Raw genomic sequence first — 24,812 nt, 5'->3', positions numbered from 1 at the left:
ACAAATAGTGGAATCATGCCCTACTGTGAAGCATGGTGGTGGCAGCATTATTTATTTCAGCGGCAGGGACTGGGAGACTCTTCTGGATCAAGTGAAAGATGAACGGAGCAAAGTACAGAGAGATCCTTGATGAAAACCTGCTCCAGAGCGTTCAGGACCTCCGACTGGGGCAAAGGTTCACCTTCCAACAGGACAATGACCCTAAGCACACAGCCAAGACAACACAGGAGTGGCTTCGGGACAAGTCTCTGAATGTCCTTGAGTGGCCCAGCCAGAGCCCGGACTTGAACCCGATCTAACATCTTTGGAGAGACCTGAAAATAGCTGTGCAGCGACGCTCCCCATCCAACCTGACAGAGCTTGAGAGGATCTGCAGAGAAGAATGGGAGAAACTCCCCAAATACAGGAGTGCCAAGCTTGTAGCGTCATACCCAAGAAGACTCAAGGCTGTAATCGCTGCCAAGGGTGCTTCAACAAAGTACTGAGTAAAGGGTCTGAATGCTTGTGTAAATGTGATATTTCCTGGGGGTTTTAAAAAATACATTTGCTAAAATTTCAAATAAACAGGTTTTGCTTTGTCTATTATGGGGTATTGTTTGTAGATTAATAAGAAAAAAAGCAATTTAATCCATTTTAGAATAAGGCTTTAACGTAACAAAATGTGGAAAAGTCAAGGGGTCTGAATACTTTCTGAATGCACTGTATAATGTGAATGTGTAGAAGTATAGTGATAGGTTTTTTGAACCTGAGACATTTAATTTTTTGGGATACTGGAATATGGAATGGGAAGATTTAATGCTACAATAGAATTGTAATGCAGAATTTATTTTGACAACAAAAAAATATGAAGAAAATTTAATATTTTAATCAATCTTGGAGAATGCCTACTACTGAACACCACTAACGTTTCTCCGTCTCATCATTTTATCCTGTTAATTCAGGTTTATTATCTGCTGACCACGTCTCAGTCCGAGGCATGTAACATTTGTTACACAGACCACTGCGCCACTCCGGAGACTAAGGCACTGCATCGCAGTGTTAGCTGTGCCACTAGATCCTGGTTCGAATCCAGGCTCTGTCGTAGCCGGCCGCGACCGGGAGACCCATGGAGCGGCGCACAATTAGCCAGCGTCGTCCAGAGTAGGGAAGGGAATGGCCGGCAGGGATGTAGCTCAGTTGGTAGAGCATGGCGTTTGCAATGCCAGGGTTGTGGGTTCAATTCCCACGGGGGGCCAGTATGAAAATTAAAATAATGTATGCACTCACTAACTGTAAGTCGCTCTGGATAAGAGCGTCTGCTAAATGACTAAAATGTAAATGTAAAATTTGTCAGCTAGCTAGCCAGCCATAATTTTTCAAATTAACTGCCTAAATGCCAACATTCCATTCAAACAATGCAGTCAATCCACAGCCATACACTGGCTGAAATCAGTAGATGATAGGACTTGGAGAAGTTGTAAATGCAACAAGTATTGATATTGTATCATATAATAGCACTCTCAGCTTTCCAAGTAAACAAAAAAAAATTGAGACATGGTCTGTTACATATATTTTAGAGGCTATTTTTATTTTTTTTACAGAAAATCGGAATAAAACCTGTATAAACTGTGTTTATAGACTGGTTTGGAATTCTCCCTGACCAATATGGCTGCCATTTTCAGCCCATTCTGGTACTTTGAGGGTTTATGACACAGCCCCTGCAGTAATTTAATAAGATCTCTAACTTTAAAACAGCTACATTTTCTCTCAACCTCATCGCAAAATGTGTAGAATAGCATGAGATTAGCTATAAAACGGAAAATTTTTCTCTTTGCCCCATGGCAAAATGTGTAGAATTGTAGTAAGTTAGCTATTTCCCCAGAAAATAGTAGGTTGACTGGTAAGACTGGTAAGATTGTGATTTATTTCACAGTGGTTTCAGAGTCCCGCAATAAGAGCTACGACACTAATATTTGTGTAAACTCTTAACAGTTGTGTTCTGTGGGTGTCACTGAGTAGACTGATACCCCATTTCATTGAGCCACAATCCATAGGTATATGGAGGACTAAAAGTGCCACAATTAAATAAATAAATACACCATTAAATAATTACTTAAATGTGTCATTAATTAATTAAAATTAGAATTAAATACATAAATGTGTAATTAAATGTATCATTAATTAATTCAAATACCGATTCATTTTATGTAAAATACATATATAATTATTTCACTATTTACATTTACATTTCATGATCCTGCATTGCAGTGATTCATGAATTACTTAAAACTGTCAAACTGACCCATCAAAGTCAGTGGGCGGGGCTAACGCGAATCTAGTCTGATCCATTGCTTTGGTCTGAAGTAGAGTAGGCCAACCTGGATAGAGACAATGGAGGATCTCCGTGAACTTTCCAGGGAGTTGGTTAGAGACATTTTAAACTTAGCAGAGGATGTAGAAGCAGGACCTGCTGACATTATCCGGAATTGATTTGTCTTGGCTTGATGCAGAGGGTAACCAATCAGGCGTTAGGTTCCGCCTACCAACTTTTGATGGGTCAGTTTGACAGTTTTAAGTAATTCAGGAAGCACTCCAACGCAGGACCATTAAATGTAAATAGTGAAATTATTATATATGTATTTTACATAAAATGAATCGGTATTTGAATTAATTAATGACACATTTAATAACACATTTATGTATTTAATTCTAATTTTAATTAATTAATGACACATTTAAGTAATTATTTAATGGTGTATTTATTTATTTAATTGTGGCACTTTTAGTCCTCCATATAGGTAAGGCTGTACAGTGAAATATAAGTATGCCACCAATGCAATTCTGAAGTCTAATACAGCCACAGTGCGATTTGTTTTGTCAAATTGACTAATCATCTTTTTTTTATTGACATAACAACACTCCAACCTTGTTTAGCATATTCTAGTCCAATTATGGCATGATTCCACTTTTTGTAAACATTTGCATGACGTTCAATTAGTGACTTTTACTTTGAAGGAAAACCGCAAATTCCACTATTGTGGCCAGTCCTTATTGTGGCTAGCTCACATAGGTGTCTCGACTCCCACACGGCTGTTGCGTTTGGTGTTCCTACTAGCTGTCATTTCCATAAAGACAGAGGGCAACGCGACAGAGTAGAGGTGGGTGAGCCGCTGAATTAGCGTCATTCACGGCAGTGATTTAAATCTTTAAACGACTGGATATTGAAAGTAAGTGCTTTTGTGGAGTTTATACAATACTTCTTGTTGCTTGAACGAGGAACATTGTAGGTCCAGTACAGTAGTCGCTGCCAAAAAGTACGTTAGCTTAACTAAGGTTTCTCGAGGAGTTGGCTAGCTAGCTAACGTTAGCCTCGTGTTTGCTAGCTATAGCTAAACTAGCTAGACATATTTTTTTCCCCACTGTCCAATTATATCTTTTAATTAGAAACATTCACACGTTGTGTTTTGTGGTCAGTAATAGAAGATAACTTACTAATAGGTAGTGGCTAAAGCTAGCTAGGTAACGACTTTGGTTAGCTAGCGTAGTAGCTGGATAGCTAGCTATCTGGTGTGAGTGAGAATGTCATTGAAGCAGGTCCCTCGCCTTTGTTAGATAACTTAAACTATTATATAGTAGACTATGTAACTTGACTAACGTTAACTCATATGAAGGTACAGACCAACAGTTGTGAGAATTCAACATTTGCTAGCTTGTTAGTTAGCTAGAAAATTGTGTTTTGCCAATCAGGAAATGTTTCTGGAAACCCATGTCTATTAAAGGATAAAATGATTGACATTTTGCAGGACGACTGGTTCATCGTCTGATCCTATTTTTAACCGGGATTTCGTTTAGAGAACCAGTGGGCTCCTTAGAAAAGCATTCTTGGGCGGGTTCGCATTGGGCAGTGAAGGGGAGTGTAGAATGTTTCAAGTGTGGTAGCCTATGCGGTTGCCACAAAAACGCTAACATCCGGTTTTCAGGGTTACTGTCAGAGATACCTTTGAGGAGATGGGAAACTCAATTGGAATGGTATTACCGCCCATTGTGTACTTTGCCAATGCGTCTTCAATGGGTCGAGCGGTACATTATGGGAGATTACGAGACAAGGAGAGCTCTCCTTCAAGGAGTAAATTGGGTGTGACATCACGTACTTTTGAGGAAAATGGGCAGGTTTCTCGATTCATACCCTGACTTTGAGAAGGGATTGCGTGACGATTATCTTAGCAACCTAGTGACGCTGGTTGAGGAGTTTAATGTTCCTCCATTCATTGCCCAATGTGATTTCTATCTCCTTTCTTTATATTTCTGAAACAGTATTTATCAACGTAACTTCCGTTTCCCCTGAAAAACGGAAGTAGGGACTCTGCTTAGGCGTCATTCTATGACCTCTGAGAAGCAAGCAAGACCTAGCAAGAATAAGGCTCTGACCTCGGCGATTTCGCTTCAAATTAAAAGTCTTGCAATGAAGATGGTAATAATAATACAAATGGTCGAAATTCGTAACATTTTTATTAGGAAATGTTAGCAGACTTGGAATGTTGTTTAACAATATCGAAGTGAATAGCCTTAATAGCACAAATAATATTATAGCATTGACAATATTTTTTAACAGCATTAAAAGTAATGATTACTAGATAGTTATAGTAACAACAGTAATACTAATAACAAAACATGATTTATAATGCTACTTTTAATAATAATATTGATATTATAATCAACTTTAGACACATTTAAATCCATATTATTATTTAGCCCATTTGTATTACACTATATCCTTTAGTAGGGGTTTCTTTGCAGCAATTCGACCATGAAGGCCTGATTCACGTAGTCCCCACTGAACAGTTGATGTTGAGATGTGTCTGTGACTTGAACTCTGAAGCAATTATTTGGGCTGCAATTTATGAGGCTGGTAACACTAATGAACTTATCCTCTGCAACAGAGGTAACTCTGGGTCTTCCATTCCTGTGGTGGTCCTCATGAGAGGCAGTTTAATCAAAGCGCTTAAATGTTCCGAACTGACTGACCTTCATGTCTTAAAGTAATGGTGGACTGTCGTTTCTCTTTGCTTATTTGAGCAGTTCTTGCCATAATATGGACTTGGTCTTTTACCAAATAGGGCTATCAAAAGTTTGGACACACCTTCTAATTCAAGGGTTTTCTTTATTTTTACAATTTTCTACATTGTAGAATAATAGTGAAGACATCAAAACTATGAAAGAACACATATGGAATGATGTATTAACCAAAAAAGTGTTAAACAAATCAAAACATATTTTATATTTGAGGTTCTTCAAAATAGCCACCCTTTGCCTTGACTGCTTTGCACACTCTTGGCATTCTCTCAACCAGCTTCATGAGGTAGTCACCTGGAATGCTTTTCCAACAGTCTTTAAGGAGTTCCCACATATGCTGAGCACTTGTTGGCTGCTCTTCCTTCACTCTGCGGTCCAACTCATCCCAAACCATCTCAGTTGGGTTGAGGTCGGAGGATTGTGGAGGCCAGGTAATCTGATGCAGCACTACATCACTCTCCTTCTTGGTCAAATAGCCCTTACACAGCCTGGAGGTGTGTTGGGTCATTGTCCTGTTGAAAAACAAATGATAGTCCCGCTAAGCACAAACCAGATGGGATGGTGTATTGCTGTGGTAGGCATGCTGGTTAAGTGTGCCTTGAATTCTAAATAAATCCTTGCAGCAATTCGACCATGAAGTCCTGATTCACAGTCTCTTCTGAGCAGTTGATGTTGAGATGTCTGTTACTTGAACTCTGTGAAGCATTTATTTGGGCTATAATCTGAGGTGCAGTTCATTGCCAATTTCTGAGGCTGTAACTCTAATGAACTTATCCTCTGCAGCAGAGGTAACTCTGGTTCTTCCTTTCCTGTGGCGGTCCTCATGAGAGCCAGTTTCATCATAGCGCTTGATGGATTTTGCGACTTAGTGATAAACGCAAGGAAATGAAGATGGCAGTGGCAGCTGTACAAATAACTCATGCAAAGGGCTTTGACTTCTCAAACACGTCAGAAAGCTAACACTGTGATGCCCCTTCACCTTATTAATTCAGCCACTTACTTATTAGATAGCAAGTCAATTTGTTTTAATTTTTTGAAATATATTTTTTATTGAATATTATAACATACCATCTACCTGCAGTGACGCCGCTCAACATTTACATTACATTCAGTCATCTAACAGACTCCCATCCAGAGCGACCCACAGAAGCAACCAGGATCAAGGGCACGTCAGCAGATCTCCCACCAAGTCAAAACAGGGACCCAAACCAGCGACCTACCGGCCCATGCTCCCAACCGCCAGGCCACCAACCCTCCAAGATCCCCCCACAGTTCCCTGAGAACTGTCCCTCAACCATCCTATTTATTTGTGCTATTTTATATTCCTCTGCCAGTTTTGATCATTTATAATTGGCAGACAGACCAGTTCCCTACCTCCTCCCACTGCCACCTCCATTTTTGTGGTAATGTTGTAATCAATTGGTTATCTTGGATTGAGCAGACCTTCCTACACAACTCTAAAATTCCAATTTACAATATCGTTTAAAAAGAGAATACCCTTTTCAAACATGTTTTCCATAAATACAGGTATTATTTCAACCAGCATTTGAGTTCATCCATAATATTTGTTCTATCTTTTCAGGGGGATGAAATTGGAATTGTAACCAGCTCTGCAATACATACTTTGAAAAAGGTTTAATTTTCAATTAATCGAAAATGAGACGTGGCAATCTCGGCAAAAGGGCAGTTTTTAAACAATGGATGAGCTTTTCTTAGTAATGTACTTGGGAACCATTTTGGGTTCAAGTAAGACTTTTGTATAAATGAAGCTTTTAGAGAGAGGTTTAGTGCTTTTATATTTAATAATCTCAACCCACCCAGTTCATATTCATTAGATAGATAGGCAAGCTTTATCTTGTCTGGTTTGCTCATGTGATTTGAAAAACGAATCATTAGGAGTAAGCAGCGTCATAAGTAAGTGAGTAAACTGAGATATGACTAAGGAGTTAATCTATGTAATTTTTCCATAAATAGACAGGTATTTACCTCTTCATGGTTGCAGGATCTTGTCTATTTTTACACGTTTTCTATTGAAAATCATTGTGGAGAGCTCATTTCTATATTTTGTGATATGAATACCAAGTATGTTTACTTCACCGTCAGCCCATTTTTAAAGGTAAACTGCAGGTTAATGTAGATATAAAAAAAAATGTAACAATCCAATATGTAATATGGTACGCTTATCATAATTAGGTTTTAGTCCAGAGAGTGCAGAAAAGTTATCTTCAATGAGACATTGCAGGGGTCTAGCTTGCGGACTTAATATAAAACTTGAGTCATCGGCATACATGGACACCTTTTTGTTTTTAGGCCTTGGATTTCTAATCCTCTACAGTTATTTGATCTGATTTTAATAGCTAACATTTCGATTGCCATAAAGAATAGATATGGTGACAACGGACACCCTTGTTTAACTCCTCTTGACAATTCAAAACTCGCTGAGAAGTAGCCGCTATTTACTATTTTACACCTGGGGTTGCTATACATTACTTTTACCCATTGAATAAGAAACTCACCGAAATTGAAAAAATCCAGGCACTTATTTATAAAATCCAGTCTTACTTTATCAAAGGCCTTTTCAAAATCCGCTATAAATACCAGGCCTGGCTTCCTAGATGTTTCATGTTCTATTATTTCTAGTTGTTGTCGTATATTATATTCAATGTATCGTCCATGTAAAAAACCTGTCTGATCAGGATGAACAATACCTGCTAAAACCTTTTTAATTCTATGTGCTATGCATTTCGCTAGTATTTTTGCATCACAACATTGAAGTGTAAGAGGCCTCCAGTTTTTTAAATGGACTGGATCTTTATATTTGCCATTTAGGTATTGTTTTAATAATAGTGAAATCAGAGCTTCATTTCTGCTCGGCATCAGACAAATGTTGTGCTTCAGTTGCACTTCTAAACTCTGACAATTCACGAACTTGCATTCTGTCAGCGCTCTGCATGATGTTTAGCTACTTTTCTCTGATACTCTTCTCGGTGTAGCCAGCCTATTGTTCTCTGGTAAAATGCAAGATTAACTTAAGCAAAACATTAGGAAATGTAGCTTTCTATGATAGGCCTAAACATTAAAAATGTGATAGCCATGCATCGTTTTTTTGCAAAAAATACCTTGCTTTTTCATTGTAAGCTCATTTACTTACCAGCCAAATATCGTTGTACTTCTGTTGTCATCTGATGAAAATGAAGCTTTTTTTCTGCCGAATGTGTTGCACTAATGTATTTTCTGTGAAGGAAAAACTATAGTTGCACGTCCCTGATCTCACTATTGAAGCAAAGAAACACTTAGTTCTCTGCCCGTCTGCTCTTCTCAGAGCAGGCAGGCCCATTGCCCTAGCAACTCCAGACTCCACAAAGACACAACTTGTAGACATGCTGTACTTTACTTCAGACAAGCATGCATCAAAACGTTGTTCATTTGCACAGTGTCTCTCGTTCACATTCGCTTGTAAATGTCCAAACTCACCACAAATGACATGTGGTAGCTCCTACATATATAGGTATAATTTTATGAGCAGGATTGCCTGTTTTTGCTATTTGTTTATTTTTGTTTGCGCTTATTAGCATATTTAGCTAACAGCCTCCTTTGAAATTCGCTATTACTTGTGCTAAAGTCATAGTATAAAATATATCGATAATTGTGCACATTTTCCATAATTTTCACCCTAATTATTCATATACAAAGTACACAGGTCAGGAATTTTATCTGAAGGATTCCAGAAATCTGTGACCCGGAAATACTTAGTTATTCTAGCCTGCTTCACAGTGTTTCTGCTACGTTAGGTTACAGGTATGGATACGTTCAAAACATAGGTGTAGCGGCAGGAAGGGATACATGTTCTTGTAGCTACAGGAGGACCACAAATATTGTTAAAATGGATTCTTAACTACCTTTTCGTTTACGGATAACATGTTCTCTCCAGCTATCTCCATACTAGCTAGTATGATATCTAACTTGCCAAGAAGTAGCTAGCTAAGCATGCAGCTAACTTTGGCTAGCCTGTCGCTCATGCAAGCAGGTTCCTGTATTTAGTTTGAGGTGGGTATAGCTACCTCAATATTTCGATGAAAATAAGCAGACATATTTGTTTTACACTGACTGATTACCCTTCCATCAATTTATCCTGCTAATGACCATAAGACAAACATGTCAGTTACTTTCTAGAATAACACACCTTAGCTATCAGAGAAACATAAGAATCCCCATCCCTGTGTCCTTCACAGCCCATCCACACATTACTATTTTTACACAACTCACTGCTTATATTGGCCATGTATCATTGCAAATGCACAACAGTTCACATACAGCTGCACCTGCATAGTTGAGCCCAACCTGTGTATGTCCAAACCTGTGTATGTAGTCATGAGTAATGGAGAGAAGATTCTGATGCTGCACAACACATACTAGATTAATATTGCCAACACCCACCATTATTAAACAGAGCGCGCAGTCATCTCTTTGACCAGTAAAGCAAACATAACAGTTCAACATTGTACATGCAGTATTCACATCCCAGTTTACACTGGAGGATCAGTGATGACACTCATTAAACAGTACTTTCATGCCCTTAAAACCACTAATGCAATTTAATATTGACAGTTTTCATTACTCTGTGTATACGCTTGTGCTGGCTGTGACATCAAAGTTTGCTTTGCCCTGTTTTTTTAATGTATCAGGCTGTCCCTTTCCTTACTCTGCTAACTCATTAAACATTGCCTATATAATCACACAACCTCAATCTTTTGCAGGTTAGGAAAGAAAGACCGCTGACAAGTGAAAACCGAAGGCCCTCTGGAGAAATAGGATTCCTGTGGATCATTTGACTGCAGTGTGGTTAAAGTGAAAGGAGTCTCCATCCCCCTCTGTGGTTGTTTTGGAGAGCTAGGCGAGTTGTGTGTGCTAAAGGACTGCGATGCACCGCTTAAGGACTTGTGCTGCACGGCTGCGGCCGCTAACAGCCTCTCAGACTGCTCAGAACTTTTCACAACAGAGGCGTGCGGCCGTACTAAGGACGTTTCAGCCAGTCAGGTGCTACACGGCACCTGTGGCTGCTGAGCCTTTCCTCAATGGAACAAGCTCCAATTACGTGGAGGAGATGTACTATTCATGGCTAGAGGACCCCAAGAGTGTTCATAAGGTAAGGCCCTTTACCCCCGGAGGAGTGGGGTGCTGGACGGACATCCAGCTCCTATAGAGGGATATGTTCTTGCCCTTTCTGTCTCGGGGGGGTCTTTTCCGCGGTGTGAAATTCATGGGCGGATGCTGCATTGTTAACACGTCTACAATAATTAGCCCAGCATATATGATTCAGAGGATGTTGTTTTTTTATGGCATTTTTAAAACTGCTTGCAATACCAAGCAACAAAATATTTGTAGGCTACATTCCCAAATGTGCCCATTCCACATATGTATTACAAGGGTTTTTAATGTTTTGTTAAAGGCCCCAGTGCAGTCAACGTGATCTTCCTGTGTTTTTATATATATATTTTCACAGGTTGGAATAATACTGTGAAATTGTGAAGATGATGATGCCTTTTTAGTGTAAGAGCTGTTCGAATAGACTGCCTGAAATTTCTGCCTATTTTGGTGGAATGGAGTTTAGGCCTTCCATGGTGACATCACCATGCAGTAAATTAGTTAAAGGTGAATTTTACCCTGGCTCTGCTGCGGCATATAGTCATTACTAAATTAACAACATTACGTTTTTGTCATAAACATCAACATTATCCAAACCACAAGCTAGAATGAGCGCATTTTAATTTCCCTGGTAGAATCGGGAAGTTTTGACTTCCTGTGTATTAATCTGCTCATAGTGAACCACAAAGTCCAGCATTCATAGAAACGGCGTTGTTTACTTAAACGGCCAACACACAATATCAGAACTTCTCTAGGCATTTTTATTTTATTTGTAAAAAAGAAATGTTACCCCCCTAATTTCGTGATATCCAATTAGTAGTTAGTCTTGTCCCATCGTTGCAACTCCCGTACAGACTCGGGAGAGGCGAAGGTCGAGAACCATGCGTCCCCCAAAGCACTGCTCGCTTAACCCAGAAGCCAGCCGCACCAATGTGTCGGAGGAAACACCGTACAACTGTTGACCGTGTCAGCTTGCATGCGCCCGGCCCGCCACAGGAGTCGCTAGAGCGTGATGGGACAAGGACTTCCCGGCCGGCCAAACCCTCCCCTAATCCGGACGACGCTGGGCCAATTGTGCGTCGCCTCATGGGTCTCCCGGTCGCGGCCGGCTGCGACACAGCCCGGGATCGAACCCGGGTCTGTAGTGACTCCTCGAGCACTACGATGCAGTGCCTTAGACCGCTGCACCACTCGGGAGGCCCTTCTCTAGGCAATTTTTGTTGAAAATATTTGTTCTGTCTGGCTGTGCTAATTACAAACAAGCGTGAAAATGAATTACCTTTCACCGATCTACCTACCAGAGATTTACCCCGATGCTGCCAGTGGTTTGCGGCTATCAAGAATTATGCTTAATGTGACCAAAGATCATCAGAGGAATTTTCAGGCTGAACGGATGGGGAATCCATTTAGACGACAGCTGAGAAGTGATGTGATACAATCGTTTTCTCCCTTCATAACAAAACAGAAGATTCTCAATTACAGTGGCGGTAACGTAGCGTTAGCTGGACTAGGTAAATTCGCTAGCTAACGTTACAGTCCTGAAAGCCATCAGCTAAATCATATAGCTAGCTATCTTTTGAATACACACAGTCAATCAATTTCACGTATGCCATGTTAGTCACTTCTAGACTGGTATCTAGCTACCTTCAGTAGAGTAAACATGTTTGTTCGTTCTACCTTTTGACTAACATTCGTTAACGTAAGCTAGCTAACGTTAGGAAATAAGAGTAACTCAATCTGGTAGTCATCTATTCCACCCTTGTCTGGAAAACGCTCTGTTACTAAAAATAGAATTGTCAATATAGCTAACACACTCTCGGTGTGTTGGTATTAATGATGAATAGCTATGGGTGGTTAGTCGGTTCTCAGCTGGCTAGCAATCTTTCTGCCAATTTAGTGATGCTAACTAGCTAATAGCAAGCTGATAATATTGAAATGTCCATGTTAGGTGTCCTAAACTAGCTAATCTAATAGAGATTAATACAATTAGTGGCTTGGTTGAATTATGTATTGTGTGTTTTTGTTGTAGGTGGTACATAATCTGATTCCACCAGCCTGTGTTTCCAGCCCCTAGCTCTGCACAAGGTGAAAGTAAATTGGTAAAAATATTTACAAGCTGACGGCTAAGATAGCTCAATTTACAGTAAGCATGGCATAAACATTAATTGGTAAGCGTTTGTGTTGTGGGGTTACAGGTGTTAAGATGTTGCCTGAAGACCACAGAGTACCTTCCAGACCAATTTAGCCTACCCCGTTTCTCTTTTTACCTTTTCTCTGTGTAAAACTCAGGTTATCTGGAGTCCTTCCACAGGCACAGCTGAAAAATACCACAAAGCTGCGGCATTTTGCGTACATGAGTATGAGGGAGGGGACACACCTTGCGGTTATGGAGCACAACAAGATTGTGGGACAAAAACGAGAAAGGGACACTGAAAGATGTAAAATCAAGACTACATCAGTAATAATACAACCACTTAATTCTTCTCTCTGCAGATTGTCAAAACACAATACAAAGACACGTCTACAAAAATCCCCTGCTACTATCTGTCAAAGTCAGTGGGCTGTGAGAGGTTTACAGATTGGTCTTTGAGATGAGGAAGGGGGTTTTGGTTGTGCATAGAGACAGTAAATGTATTGTTGTGTATGAGAACGATTGAAAGGTGCCATTTCTCCTCAATCTCCCATACACAACAATACATTAAACTGCTTTAATGTTGCTGGACCCCAGGAAGAGTAGCTGCTGCCTTGGCAGGAACTAATGGGGATCCTTAATAAATACAAAATACATACTGTGTAAGAACTGCCCTACTAAGACTTCACACCTTCTGCAGCCCCCCAGCCCATTCACTTTGTTGAATGATCTTTCCACTCAAAAGCAGCTCCCAATGTCCCTCATTGTCCCTAAACAATACACCAGTCTGTCTCTAAACACTTAGGTCCCAATCGGTTGACGCCTTCACCAACAATGGCGTGTTGCCCTACGTCCCATCCACAAAAAGTGTAAAATGGTAACACCACAACCATGTCTTTCCAGGAGACGTGCATTACCAGCAAATCTTCTGCAAGAGGTCAAAACAGTTTGTGGTTGAGGTCTACGAGCCCTAAACCACTTCCGGCAGTCTTATCCAGCTGGTTGTACACCACAGACGGAACAAGACCATTCGCCCCAAGCACTCTGCTTCCACAGCCCACCATGCCAAACACCATTGCCAGTGTACCGAAGCCAGATAAAGGACCATAAATATGGATATTTTCGATCAATCCTCAAAATTTGTCTGCTTTTATGGATTCACAGAAGCTATTTATGTAAGCTGTACAGGGCTCTGTAGCATCAAATAGATGTTAGATTCAGATATTTCCAAGTAATGTGTATTTGTCAATCGAAAATACAGGGGAGTGTATAATATTTTATGATGACTCAAAAATACTGGGAGTTACAAGATAGGCTCTGTCTGGTGTAAAACAGAGAATTGTCTACCAACCTTAGCTTGGCGATGCGGTCTTTTATCCTCGATTCGTGGAAAAGGGAGTCTCAAAATATCTGTGTCCAGTTTCAGGGGGTACATTTGAATTTAGAAAATGCTCAGTTATTAAAATAAATACTTTTTTGCTGCTCCATTAAGTAATCCATCAGTGTACACTGAGGACGAAGACGCCATCGCCAAGCTAAGGTTGGTAGAAAATTCTCCCCGTGACGCATACCACAAATCTTTGGTTAAATCTCATTATCTGGTGTAACAATCTGTAGCTAAGTTGGTGATCAGCAGATGATGGGAGAGGTAGTCATGATGAAATTGCCATTCCAAAGACACATACAGTTAGTTCAGGGAACACTTGTAAAGCTGTGGGAGGAGTTGTCATGATCAAACTGCCATTCAGCTCCTCATGAGGCATCTGCTTGAAATCCAGCTTCATGTCTAAACTCTCTAGAGGGATAAAGTTTACGGGATACAGTTCTGCTACAATGACACACGCAGGCAAAGGAATTCTGTTTATGTATCTAGAATCCACTCCAAGAAGAAGCCCAGGCACTACACAGTATTGTCTGTAAGACTGTGCCAGCATAACAACATTAGGGTAGACTAGTTGAACATGCATACATGTGCATAGGCACAGAGATTACATTTTAGAACAATATCTAGCCTAATAGAAATAAATATGGCATAACCCTCAACCTTTGCACAGTGACCAGACCGTGCAAATGTACCTAGGTAGGGAGACAGACATGGCTGTAGCTAGATACTAACAGGAAAATGTTTTTTATAGTAGTACCAGCTTATCAGTTTTAGAGTTAAATTATTGTTTCTCCTCACTCACTGTTAGCTACTAAACCTAACTTACCGGATAGCCAATAATTGTTATTTACATCTGTTTGGAATCCTATCTTGCGTCATGCCTATAATTTTGTGATTTTGAAATACATCCATGGTCATAATCATAACCTATGTATTTAGCAATGAGTCCGCTGATAGGAACATCGCTGAAAGACGTCCAACGGCTCTATCAAACAAGGACAACCATATCTACACGCACAAAAACATAGTGTGATCAGTATCACATAGAGCCTAAACGAAACCCAATCAATACACACCGGAAGCTGTCATAGGGTGTATCATTCAGCGTGCAAAGCCCAGACCTGCCTTCTTCCTGGGCAGTGGCGATTTTAGCATGTAAATCTTGGTGCAAGCTCAACCAATTCTTTTAGATGCATGCCAGCAAAGACACAACACTAAACAATACATTAATTGCACTATAACGGTGACAAACGGTGCCCACAAACTGTTAAGGCCTACATAAAGCTGTCCTAACAGCAGAGCTTTCCTTTCAACCACATGGAGTGAATCCTTATGACCGCTACATCAGCGGAGCCTCGTCTGGCAGCAAAAAAGCCTAATTTACCACCTTTTAAAAAACCATGGCTGACTTGCTTAAATAAATATGGTTTCTACAGACTCCTTTTGGATTTGTGTAACGTGATAAGAACTGCATTCTCCTTCAATAATAACGAATGCAGACATGAGTTTTGACCTTTGAACCATACACAAACATTATTACGTTTATGTTCAGTAAATTCAAAATGTTTGATCTTATATCATTAACATTTACGTCATTTAGCAGATGCTCTTATCCAGAGCGACTTACAAATTGGTGCATTCAATTTAGGATAGCCAGTGGGACAACCACCACTGGGGGGGGGTGTAGAAGGATTACTGTTAGACTATTCCAGGCATTCCTTAAAGAGGTAGGGTTTCAAGTGTCTCCAGAAGGTGGTCAGTGACTTCGCTGTCCTGGTGTCGTCACTTATCTCTAAGTATAAGCAAGTGCAAGAAAACGAGCTGCAACAAGGTAGGCCTTTGTTCAGCACTTGCACACTGACAGAAATTCAGAGATGGTAGTTCAGATAAATTCAGCAAGATGTTGAGGCCTTAACTTACTGTTCTTTAAGTCACCACACAGAGAGACCGAGACGTGGTTAGCCTACCATTTTGAAGTATTTTATTAGGCTTATGTGGTCTAAAAAGGAAGGAAAGTACAATCAAGAGGATCCACTTTTATAGACCATAGGCCTATACAGACGCACAGACAGCACATTGCGCAAACAAAACAACTCTCTGGAATTACATGGGTCTATTACTGAACTTTCACTGGCAAACATTATAGTATCCCCTCCTCGTGGAGAAAAGCACATGAGCTAATTATAATACACAAAGTACGCAAAACAGTGAAATGCATAATTCCAACATTGCCTAAAATGATTAAGATACTGAGACCTATATAAGCAATATAACAATTGAGATGTGCAAACTATGGCATAAGAGAACAATGAGTGGATAAGAGGTAAGCCGTAATTTCGATTAAGACATTAATGAGCGAGCTAAGACGGACAATAAGCCTATTTGTTCAGCACTTTTGAAAAGGACAGCAACAACATGGGCCGTTCTTACAGTATTCTCCCTGTACACCAAGTCAGAACCATAGGATAAATAATGGGGGCATATAAGCAGACAATGAAAGCTCTTACAATATTAGATGACATTTCTCTAAAACTGACTAAAGGTAGGGTAAGTTCTGAAGGGGAGAGGGGCCAAATTCTTAGGGTAAGACACATTGGTTACTAACAGCTTGCTACACAACATACACTTAGTATTACTTTCTTAGCTACAGTATACATATATCCCTGGCTTATTACATCATTTATGCAGAAGCATACAAGACAGGCCTATTTTTGGACTCCCCGTTTTGCTGTGCTCACTTGAACAGGAAGGTGGCGCGGTGGGGGGGAAAAAGGTTGAATCATGACGTCAGTGATCTTCAGGTCGGAAAGTCGGAGCTCTAGAAAGAGACCTGAGTTTCCCGACTTGGAATTCCGAGTTGGATGACCGTTCAAAATGTATTTAGTCATTTAGTTCAGTTACCTTACATTCTTGGGTACAGGAACAATGGTGGCCATCTTGAAGCATGTGGGGACAGCAGACTGGGATAGGGAGAGGTTGAATATGTCCGTAAACACACCAGCCAGTTGGTCTGCGCATGCTCTGAGGACGCGGCTAGGAATGCTGTCTGGGCCGGCAGCCTTGCGAGGGTTAACATGTTTAAATGTCTTACTCACGTCGGCCACGGAGAAGGAGAGGCCACTGTCCTTGGTAGCTGGCCGTGTCGGTGGAACTGTGTTATCCTCAAAGCTGGCAAAGAACTTGTTTAGCTTGCCTGGCAGCAAGACGTCGGTGTCCGCGACGTGGCTGGTTTTCCCTTTGTAGTCTGTGATTGTCTGTAGACCTTGCCACATACGTCTCGTGTCTGAGCCGTTGAATTGCGACTCCACTTTATCTCTTGTTTTGCCTACTTGATTTCCTTGCGGAGGGAATGACCACACTGTTTGTATTCTGCCATATTCGCCGTCAGCTTGCCATGGTTAAATGCGGTGGTTCGTGCTTTCAGTTTTTCGTGAATGCTGCCATCGATCCACAATTTCTGGTTAGGGTAGGTTTTAATAGTCACAGTGTGTACGACATCTCCTATACAGTTCCCTATAAACCCACTCACTGAATCAGCGTATACGTCTATATTATTCTCAGAGGCTACCCGGAACATATCCCAGTCCGCGTGATCAAAACAATCTTGAAGCGTGTATTCCGATTGGTCAGACCAGCGTTGAATAGTCCTAAGCACGGGTGCTTCCTGTTTTGAGTTTCTGCCTATAGGAAGGGAAGCAGCAAAATGGAGTTGTGGTCAGATTTGCCGAAAGGAGGGCGGGGGGAGGGCGTTGTATGCATAGTGGAAATGAGTGTAACAATGGTCCTGCGTTTTTCTAGCGCGAGTGCTACAGTCAATATGCTGATAGTTTAGGTAGCCTTTTTCTCAAATTTGCTTTGTTAAATCCCCAGCTACAATAAATGCAGCCTCAGGATATATGGTAAATCTTCTAATGTAAATCTATGGCCGCAGCTAATGGGTCTAGAACTGCCTTGTAGATTCTGCGGTGATGTTGTGTCCCCACGAGTAACAGAACACTGAGCCAATCACGACACAACTAGAGATTACCAACGCCTATGCTCTGTGCTTTTGCTGGCTGCCCCTCCACCACAGAAAGCACTGAGCTAGGCTGAAACACCTGCATTTTAGAAAAAGACCATGTTTGTATGCAGCTTTATTAACTCAAGGATTTTTTTGTGTTTTTCTTATTGTTTGCAAACTGATATGTAACACAAATGAATGCAAAAAAAGCCTTATATTTTAGCTTTACAAGCAGGGCTCAATCAGGTGGGTCTGAATGACTGATTGCCACTGCTCCTGGGCAATTATGTGTGAAACACATCTCACTGACCTAGAAATGCCTCGGGGTTGATGAAAACAAGGCCAGATTCCCCCAGGGTGAAATTCCCCTTTTTAATAGACCAATAAGAGTTCCCAACCTCTCTGACAATGGTCTGTTTTCCCCTCCTCACTCAAACCAGTCCTAGCAAAATTATTTCTTGAGAAATTGCCCTATGCTAATAAACTATTAAAATTGAAAACAATCACAGTAAGGTACTTAATTGTTACACAGAAACGATTTGATATCGACATAAAACCCCTTCATTTGACTTTCATATAAAAAGTAAAAAGCACCAAATTAAAAAAAAAAACACTGTCCTCAACCAGTACTGCCTATGAAAGCCCATCATTCTCAGTTCTCTAACGTTACAATCCGGTGGCATACGCCATTTCTACAGAATAGGTTCTGCTTCCATGTAACTTCCTCTTCTGTGCACACACCAATTATAGCATTGATTTATTGTTTGATGGATTTAACCATTACCAGTTTGCATAATACACTGAATTTAGGAAGGCCAGGCCAGGTGAATTATGTATGGCGGCATAGGCACCTGTTTGAAATATGATAATCTTTGAGAACTAACAACCACCAGAATAAAAACTAGAGTCAGGGAAAATCTACAATTCCCAAAATGTCATAGTATGGGGCCCCATTTTGATTTTGTTATAATGTTTGAGTCAGTCAGATAGCATAAGGCAGGCAAAATCAAATCACATTTTAGCAGATGTTATTGCGGGTGTAGCGAAATGCTTGTGTTCCTAGCTCCAACAGTGCAGTAGTATCTAACAATTCACAACAAGACACACAGACCTAAAAGTAAAAGAATGGAATTAATAAATATATAAATATTAGGAGGAGCAATGTCGGAGTGGCATTGACTAAAATACAGTAGAATAGAATACAGTATATACAGTGCACTCTGAAAGTATTCAGACCCCCCCCCCCCCCCAATCTACACACAATAACCCATAACGGCAAAGCAAAAACAGGTTTTTAGAATTTTCTGCACATTTATTAAAAACTGAAATCACATTTACGTAAGTATTCAGACCCTTTACTCAGTACTTTTTTGAAGCACATTTGGCAGCGATTACAGCCTCAATTCTTCTTGGGTATGACGCTACAAGCTTGGCACACCTGTATTTGGGGCGTTTCTCCATTCTTCTCTGCAGATCCTCTCAAGCTTTGTCAGATTGGATGGGGAGTGTCGCTGCACTGCTATTTTCAGATCCCTCCAGAGATGTTCGATCGGGTTCAAGTCCGGGCTCTGGCTGGGCCACTCAAGGACATTCAGAGACTTGTCCTGAAGCCACTCCTGCGTTGTCTTGGCTGTGTGCTTAGGGTCGTTGTCCTGTTGGAAGGTGAACCTTCACTACATCAAGGATCTCTCTGTACTTTGCTCCGTTCATCTTTGCCTCGATCCTGACTAGTCTCCCAGTCCCTGCTACTGAAAAACATCCCCACCGCATGACGCTGCCACCACCATGCTTCACCGTAGGGATGGTGCCAGGTTTCCTCCAGACATGACGCTTGGCATTCAGGCCAAAGAGTTCAATCTTGGTTTCATCAGACCTGAGAATCTTGTTTCTCATGGTCTGAGTGTCCTTTAGGTGCCTTTTGGCAAACTCCAAGCGGGCTGTCATGTGCCTTTTACTGAGGAGTGGCTTCCGTCTGGCCACTCTACCATAAAGGCCTAATTGGTGGAGTGCTGCAGAGATGGTTGTCCTTCTGGAAGGTTCTCCCATCTCCACAGAGGAACTCTAGAGCTCTGTCAGAGTGACCGTCGGATGCTTGGTCACCTCCCTGACCAAGGCCCTTCTCCCCCGATTGCTCAGTTTGGCTGGGCTGCCAGCTCTAGGAAGAGTCTTGATAGTGCCAAACTTCTTCCATTTAAGAAGGATGGAGGCCACTGTGTTCTTGGGGACCTTCAATGCTGCATAATTTTTTTGGTACCCTTCCCCAGATCTGTGCCTCGACCCAATCCTGTGTCGGAGCTCTACGGGAAATTCCTTCGACCTCATTACTTGGTTTTTGCTCTGACATGCACTGTCAACGGTGGGACCTTTATATAGACAGGTGTGTGCCTTTCCAAATCATGTCCAATCAATTGAATTTACCACAGGTGGACTCCAATCAAGTTGTAGAAAGATCTCAAGGATGATCAATGGAAACAGGATGCACCTGAGCTCAATTTCGAGTGTCATAGCAAAGGTTCTGAATACTTATGTAAAGAAGGTATTTCTGTTTTCTTTCTTTATAAATTTGCAAACATTTATAAAAAACAGTTTTCGCTTTGTCATTATGGGTTGTATTGTGTGTAGATTGATGAGGAAATAAATACATTTAATCCATTTTAGAATAAGGCTGTTATATAATAAAATGTGGAAAAAGTCAAGGGGTCTGAATACTTCATGAATGCGCTGTAGATTTAAGTTGTCTGAATGGACAAGTAAAGGAAATCACCATCAAACATTTACACCGATCAGAATTGAGTCAGAGGCCAACATTGGAATAATATTCAAATCTATTTTCCATGTACATTTAAAAAGTCAACATGTCAAAGTATAGCCTAGGTAATATACCTAGGCTACATATGGTGCCTTCCTCATGTCAGCATCGGTTTGGACATGAGGCTATAGCCAATATGTACAGTGGGGGGAAAAAAGTATTTAGTCAGCCACCAATTGTGCAAGTTCTCCCACTTAAAAAGATGAGAGAGGCCTGTAATTTTCATCATAGGTACACGTCAACTATGACAGACAAATTGAGGGAAAAAAATCCAGAAAATCACTTTGTAGGATTTTTAATGAATGTATTTGCAAATTATGGTGGAAAATAAGTATTTGGTCAATAACAAAAGTTTCTCAATACTTTGTTATATACCCTTTGTTGGCAATGACACAGGTCAAACGTTTTCTGTAAGTCTTCACAAGGTTTTCACACACTGTTGCTGGTATTTTGGCCCATTCCTCCATGCAGATCTCCTCTAGAGCAGTGATGTTTTGGGGCTGTCGCTGGGCAACACAGACTTTCAACTCCCTCCAAAGATTTTCTATGGGGTTGAGATCTGGAGACTGGCTAGGCCACTCCAGGACCTTGAAATGCTTCTTACGAAGCCACTCCTTCGTTGCCCGGGCGGTGTGTTTGGGATCATTGTCATGCTGAAAGACCCAGCCACGTTTCATCTTCAATGCCCTTGCTGATGGAAGGAGGTTTTCACTCAAAATCTCACGATACATGGCCCCGTTCATTCTTTCCTTTACACGGATCAGTCGTCCTGGTCCCTTTGCAGAAAAACAGCCCCAAAGCATGATGTTTCCACCCCCATGCTTCACAGTAGGTATGGTGTTCTTTGGATGCAACTCAGCATTCTTTGTCCTCCAAACACGACGAGTTGAGTTTTTACCAAAAAGTTCTATTTTGGTTTCATCTGACCATATGACATTCTCCCAATCCTCTTCTGGATCATCCAAATGCACTCTAGCAAACTTCAGACGGGCCTGGACATGTACTGGCTTAAGCAGGGGGACACGTCTGGCACTGCAGGATTTGAGTCCCTGGCGGCGTAGTGTGTTACTGATGGTACGCTTTGTTACTTTGGTCCCAGCTCTCTGCAGGTCATTCACTAGGTCCCCCTGTGTGGTTCTGGGATTTTTGCTCACCGTTCTTATGATCATTTTGACCCCACGGGGTGAGATCTTGCGTGGAGCCCCAGATCGAGGGAGATTATCAGTGGTCTTGTATGTCTTCCATTTCCTAATAATTGCTCCCACAGTTGATTTATTCAAACCAAGCTGCTTACCTATTGCAGATTCAGTCTTCCCAGCCTGGTGCAGGTCTACAATTTTGTTTCTGGTGTCCTTTGACAGCTCTTTGGTCTTGGCCATAGTGGAGTTTGGAGTGTGACTGTTTGAGGTTGTTGACAGGTGTCTTTTATACTGATAACAAGTTCAAACAGGTGCCATTAATACAGGTAACGATTGGAGGACAGAGGAGCCTCTTAAAGAAGAAGTTACAGGTCTGTGAGAGCCAGAAATCTTGCTTGTTTGTAGGTGACCAAATACTTATTTTCCACCATAATTCGCAAATAAATTCATAAAAAATCCTACAATGTGATTTTCTGGATTTTCTTTTCTCAATTTGTCTGTCATAGTTGACGTGTACCTATGATGAAAATTACAGGCCTCTCTCATCTTTTTAAGTGGGAGAACTTGCACAATTGGTGGCTGACTAAATACTTTTTTTCCCCACTGTCTTTTGAGTTTTCGCAAAAAAAAGTTTTTACACCCCCACCCCCCCAATAGGTGGCCCGTAAAAAAGCTTAGGATGCCCGTCCAAGCCTTCTCTATGCAGAAAAAACCTGGCAATAGTTTTAACTATATACTAGAATCGGGAATAGCGGATGGTCAGTTGGCCTATTATCTGGAAAAAGAGTAATATGAATATCATGGTTGCGTCCCAAATGGCACCCTATTCCCTTATGGGCCCTGATCAAAGTATTGCACTATATAGGGAACAGGGTGTCATTTGGGTCGCAGATCTTGGCTCTCTTGACTCTTAGGTAGCCTAAATGTAGCAACACAAAGTAGGCAAATGTGTGTGTGATGTCACCAACACCCACTGTTTCTTGACTCCAACTTCAAAACTCTAATTCAGTTTGATTCATGCACAGCTTGTAAAGCCCTTACACGGTTCCAGCTCATCATGTGTTCTTAAACTCAAGCCACTTGAGTGGAAATTTATGTAGAATACTGAATGAAACTGAGGCTGTGACGCTGACCCTATACGATTCCCCCAGGGAATCTTTTCGCCTGATATGCTATCACTTCACGTTTGCACACGCCACAGCTGACCATTAATCACACTGGTATAAATTGTTTCGACCAGGTGGGTAAAAATTCAGGTGCCGGGAGCTGGGATTGTCGTACCTGCATCTCTGCAATGTAAATCTAGCTTTACTATGAAGGATCTTGTGACTAGCGTTAGTTTCAAGTATCCCTTTGGTATGAAGTCAATAACTTCAAAATAAACTAATCCCAGAGAACGGCAGTGTGTGTTGGTTTTCATATTGAGGAATAAGTGAGGGCTTTACTAGTTTTGTCAGTTTACCATATAACATTTAAGTAGATTTTCCCCAAGAAAACAGTTGGCTGCTTAAAATATAAGACATTTTTAGAATGACCAAATCAGTTGGAGAACAGCTCTGACAGGAATGTGTGGAATTTGCCTTCCGTTGTTGTTTTGAATGGCATAAGATTAATCACACAGGTTGTTTCCATCACAAATGGAAACAGTAACATTGGGTTACTTTTATTTAATATTTCTAGCATAGGCAAAGGTCATGAAGCTATACCACCTTATACAATTTACATTTGACATTTGTTGGCGATCTCCTTTCATACCACTGTTCATTAATCCCAATTCTTATTTCTCCTCTCTTTCCTGCAGTCTTGGGATGTTTTCTTCCGCAATGCCAATGCAGGTGCTCCCCCGGGCATGGCCCACCAGAGCCCTCTGAGCCTGGCCGGTCTGCCCCTAGCCCAGTCTCTGGCGGGGGCTCAGCCCAACGTGGAGAAGCTAGTGGAGGATCACCTGGCTGTCCAATCCCTCATCCGTGCCTACCAGGTCAGACCAGTCAGCCACCACACGCTCTCACAGAGCTACAAAATTTGAAAACAAGGACGACCATGTCTATAAGGTCTTAGTAAGCATGCCAAGTAGTTTGACCATTTACAAAACAGTCAGCAGCCAGAAAGCTGTAACTGTTTCACAAAAATATTTTGTCAAATGCGTCTAGAACGGTGGCACACAAGATCAGAACATAAAGTTGAGTAATCTCTACCTGTGAGTTTGAGGTTTAAAATAGATCATCTTTGTTGTCTGTGAGCATAGCTAATTATTTCCACAAAGTTCACCGTCTAAGTTAATGATACCAACTATGCTGATAATGGACTAACATTTTAGTGGTATACAGTACCTGTGCTGAAATGTTTGACATTTGAAAGCTGGGACAAAGGTGAGATGTCTGTTTTTATATCATAAAGAACTGTGACCTCATGATGTTAACTGAAATGCCTATTATGATGTACACTTGAATGTTTCCTATTTCTGTTTTGTTGTATTGTTGTGGTGTTAATTGAATACCTTGTTTTACCATGTGACTAATGTTACCTTATTTCCAGTTGAATGGCCATCACAACGCAGAACTCGATCCTCTTGGCATCAGTTGTATTAATTTTGATGATGCCCCAGTACCTACTGGGGTTCAGAATGTCGGTGAGAAATGTTCCCTCACAGCTGTGTGAGACGATAATGAGCTTGTTTGTGTTAATGTTGCTTTCCCATTTCCTCCCTCCTTTTTCTCTTCTCTCTTTATTTTTCTTTCAAATCCCTTTCAACACTTCTATGTCTCTCTACACTCACGCCCCTCCCCCCTCTCACCCCCACCTGTCGGATGTTTTGTTCCATTTCCCCTCGGACCTGTTTCTTTAGATCCGTGGGCACCATGTTGCTCAGCTGGACCCTCTGGGGATTATGGATGCCGATCTGGACTCTCACGTCCCCAATGACATTATAACGTCCTCGGATAAACTCGGTGAGGAGAATTAGCTACTCACTACAGATCCTCTGGGCGGCTGGGTAGATGAGCAAGCTCTGTCTGGCATGACATGCTGGTCTATGTATGGCCTACACTGGCCTTCTCTGTAAACATGTGCCCATTTGTCCCTGAAAGGGCTCCTTGCCCCTTGTTTTCCTGAAATGCCACATATTTGCGTTGATGCTTTTTGACTTACTTGAC

The 24,812-nt window shown here is 41.2% G+C and overlaps 1 protein-coding gene across 2 annotated transcripts in view; it reads left to right on the top strand.

Moving 5' to 3' along the window:
* Positions 1-3,106: 3,106 nt before the first annotated feature.
* ogdha (oxoglutarate dehydrogenase a) overlaps positions 3,107-24,812 on the top strand; it is a 54,136-nt gene continuing 32,430 nt past the window's right edge. The window contains exons 1-4 of one of the 2 annotated variants that reach the window (XM_084176791.1): positions 3,107-3,206; positions 9,810-10,198; positions 23,462-23,638; positions 24,506-24,608. In XM_084176791.1, the coding sequence (XP_084032917.1) occupies positions 9,974-10,198; positions 23,462-23,638; positions 24,506-24,608 (505 nt within the window). In that variant the 5' untranslated portion in view covers positions 3,107-3,206; positions 9,810-9,973. Of the gene's footprint in view, positions 3,207-9,809; positions 10,199-23,461; positions 23,639-24,195; positions 24,290-24,505; positions 24,609-24,812 lie in introns of both variants that reach the window. The other variant, XM_084176792.1, reaches the window with a different exon arrangement.

Source organism: Coregonus lavaretus, assembly GCF_964263955.1.
Source record: "Coregonus lavaretus genome assembly, chromosome: 14".
Classification (NCBI taxonomy): Eukaryota; Metazoa; Chordata; class Actinopteri; order Salmoniformes; family Salmonidae; genus Coregonus; species Coregonus lavaretus.
Note: the sequence above shows the minus strand (reverse complement) of the source record. Positions and strands in the feature narration are given on the sequence as shown.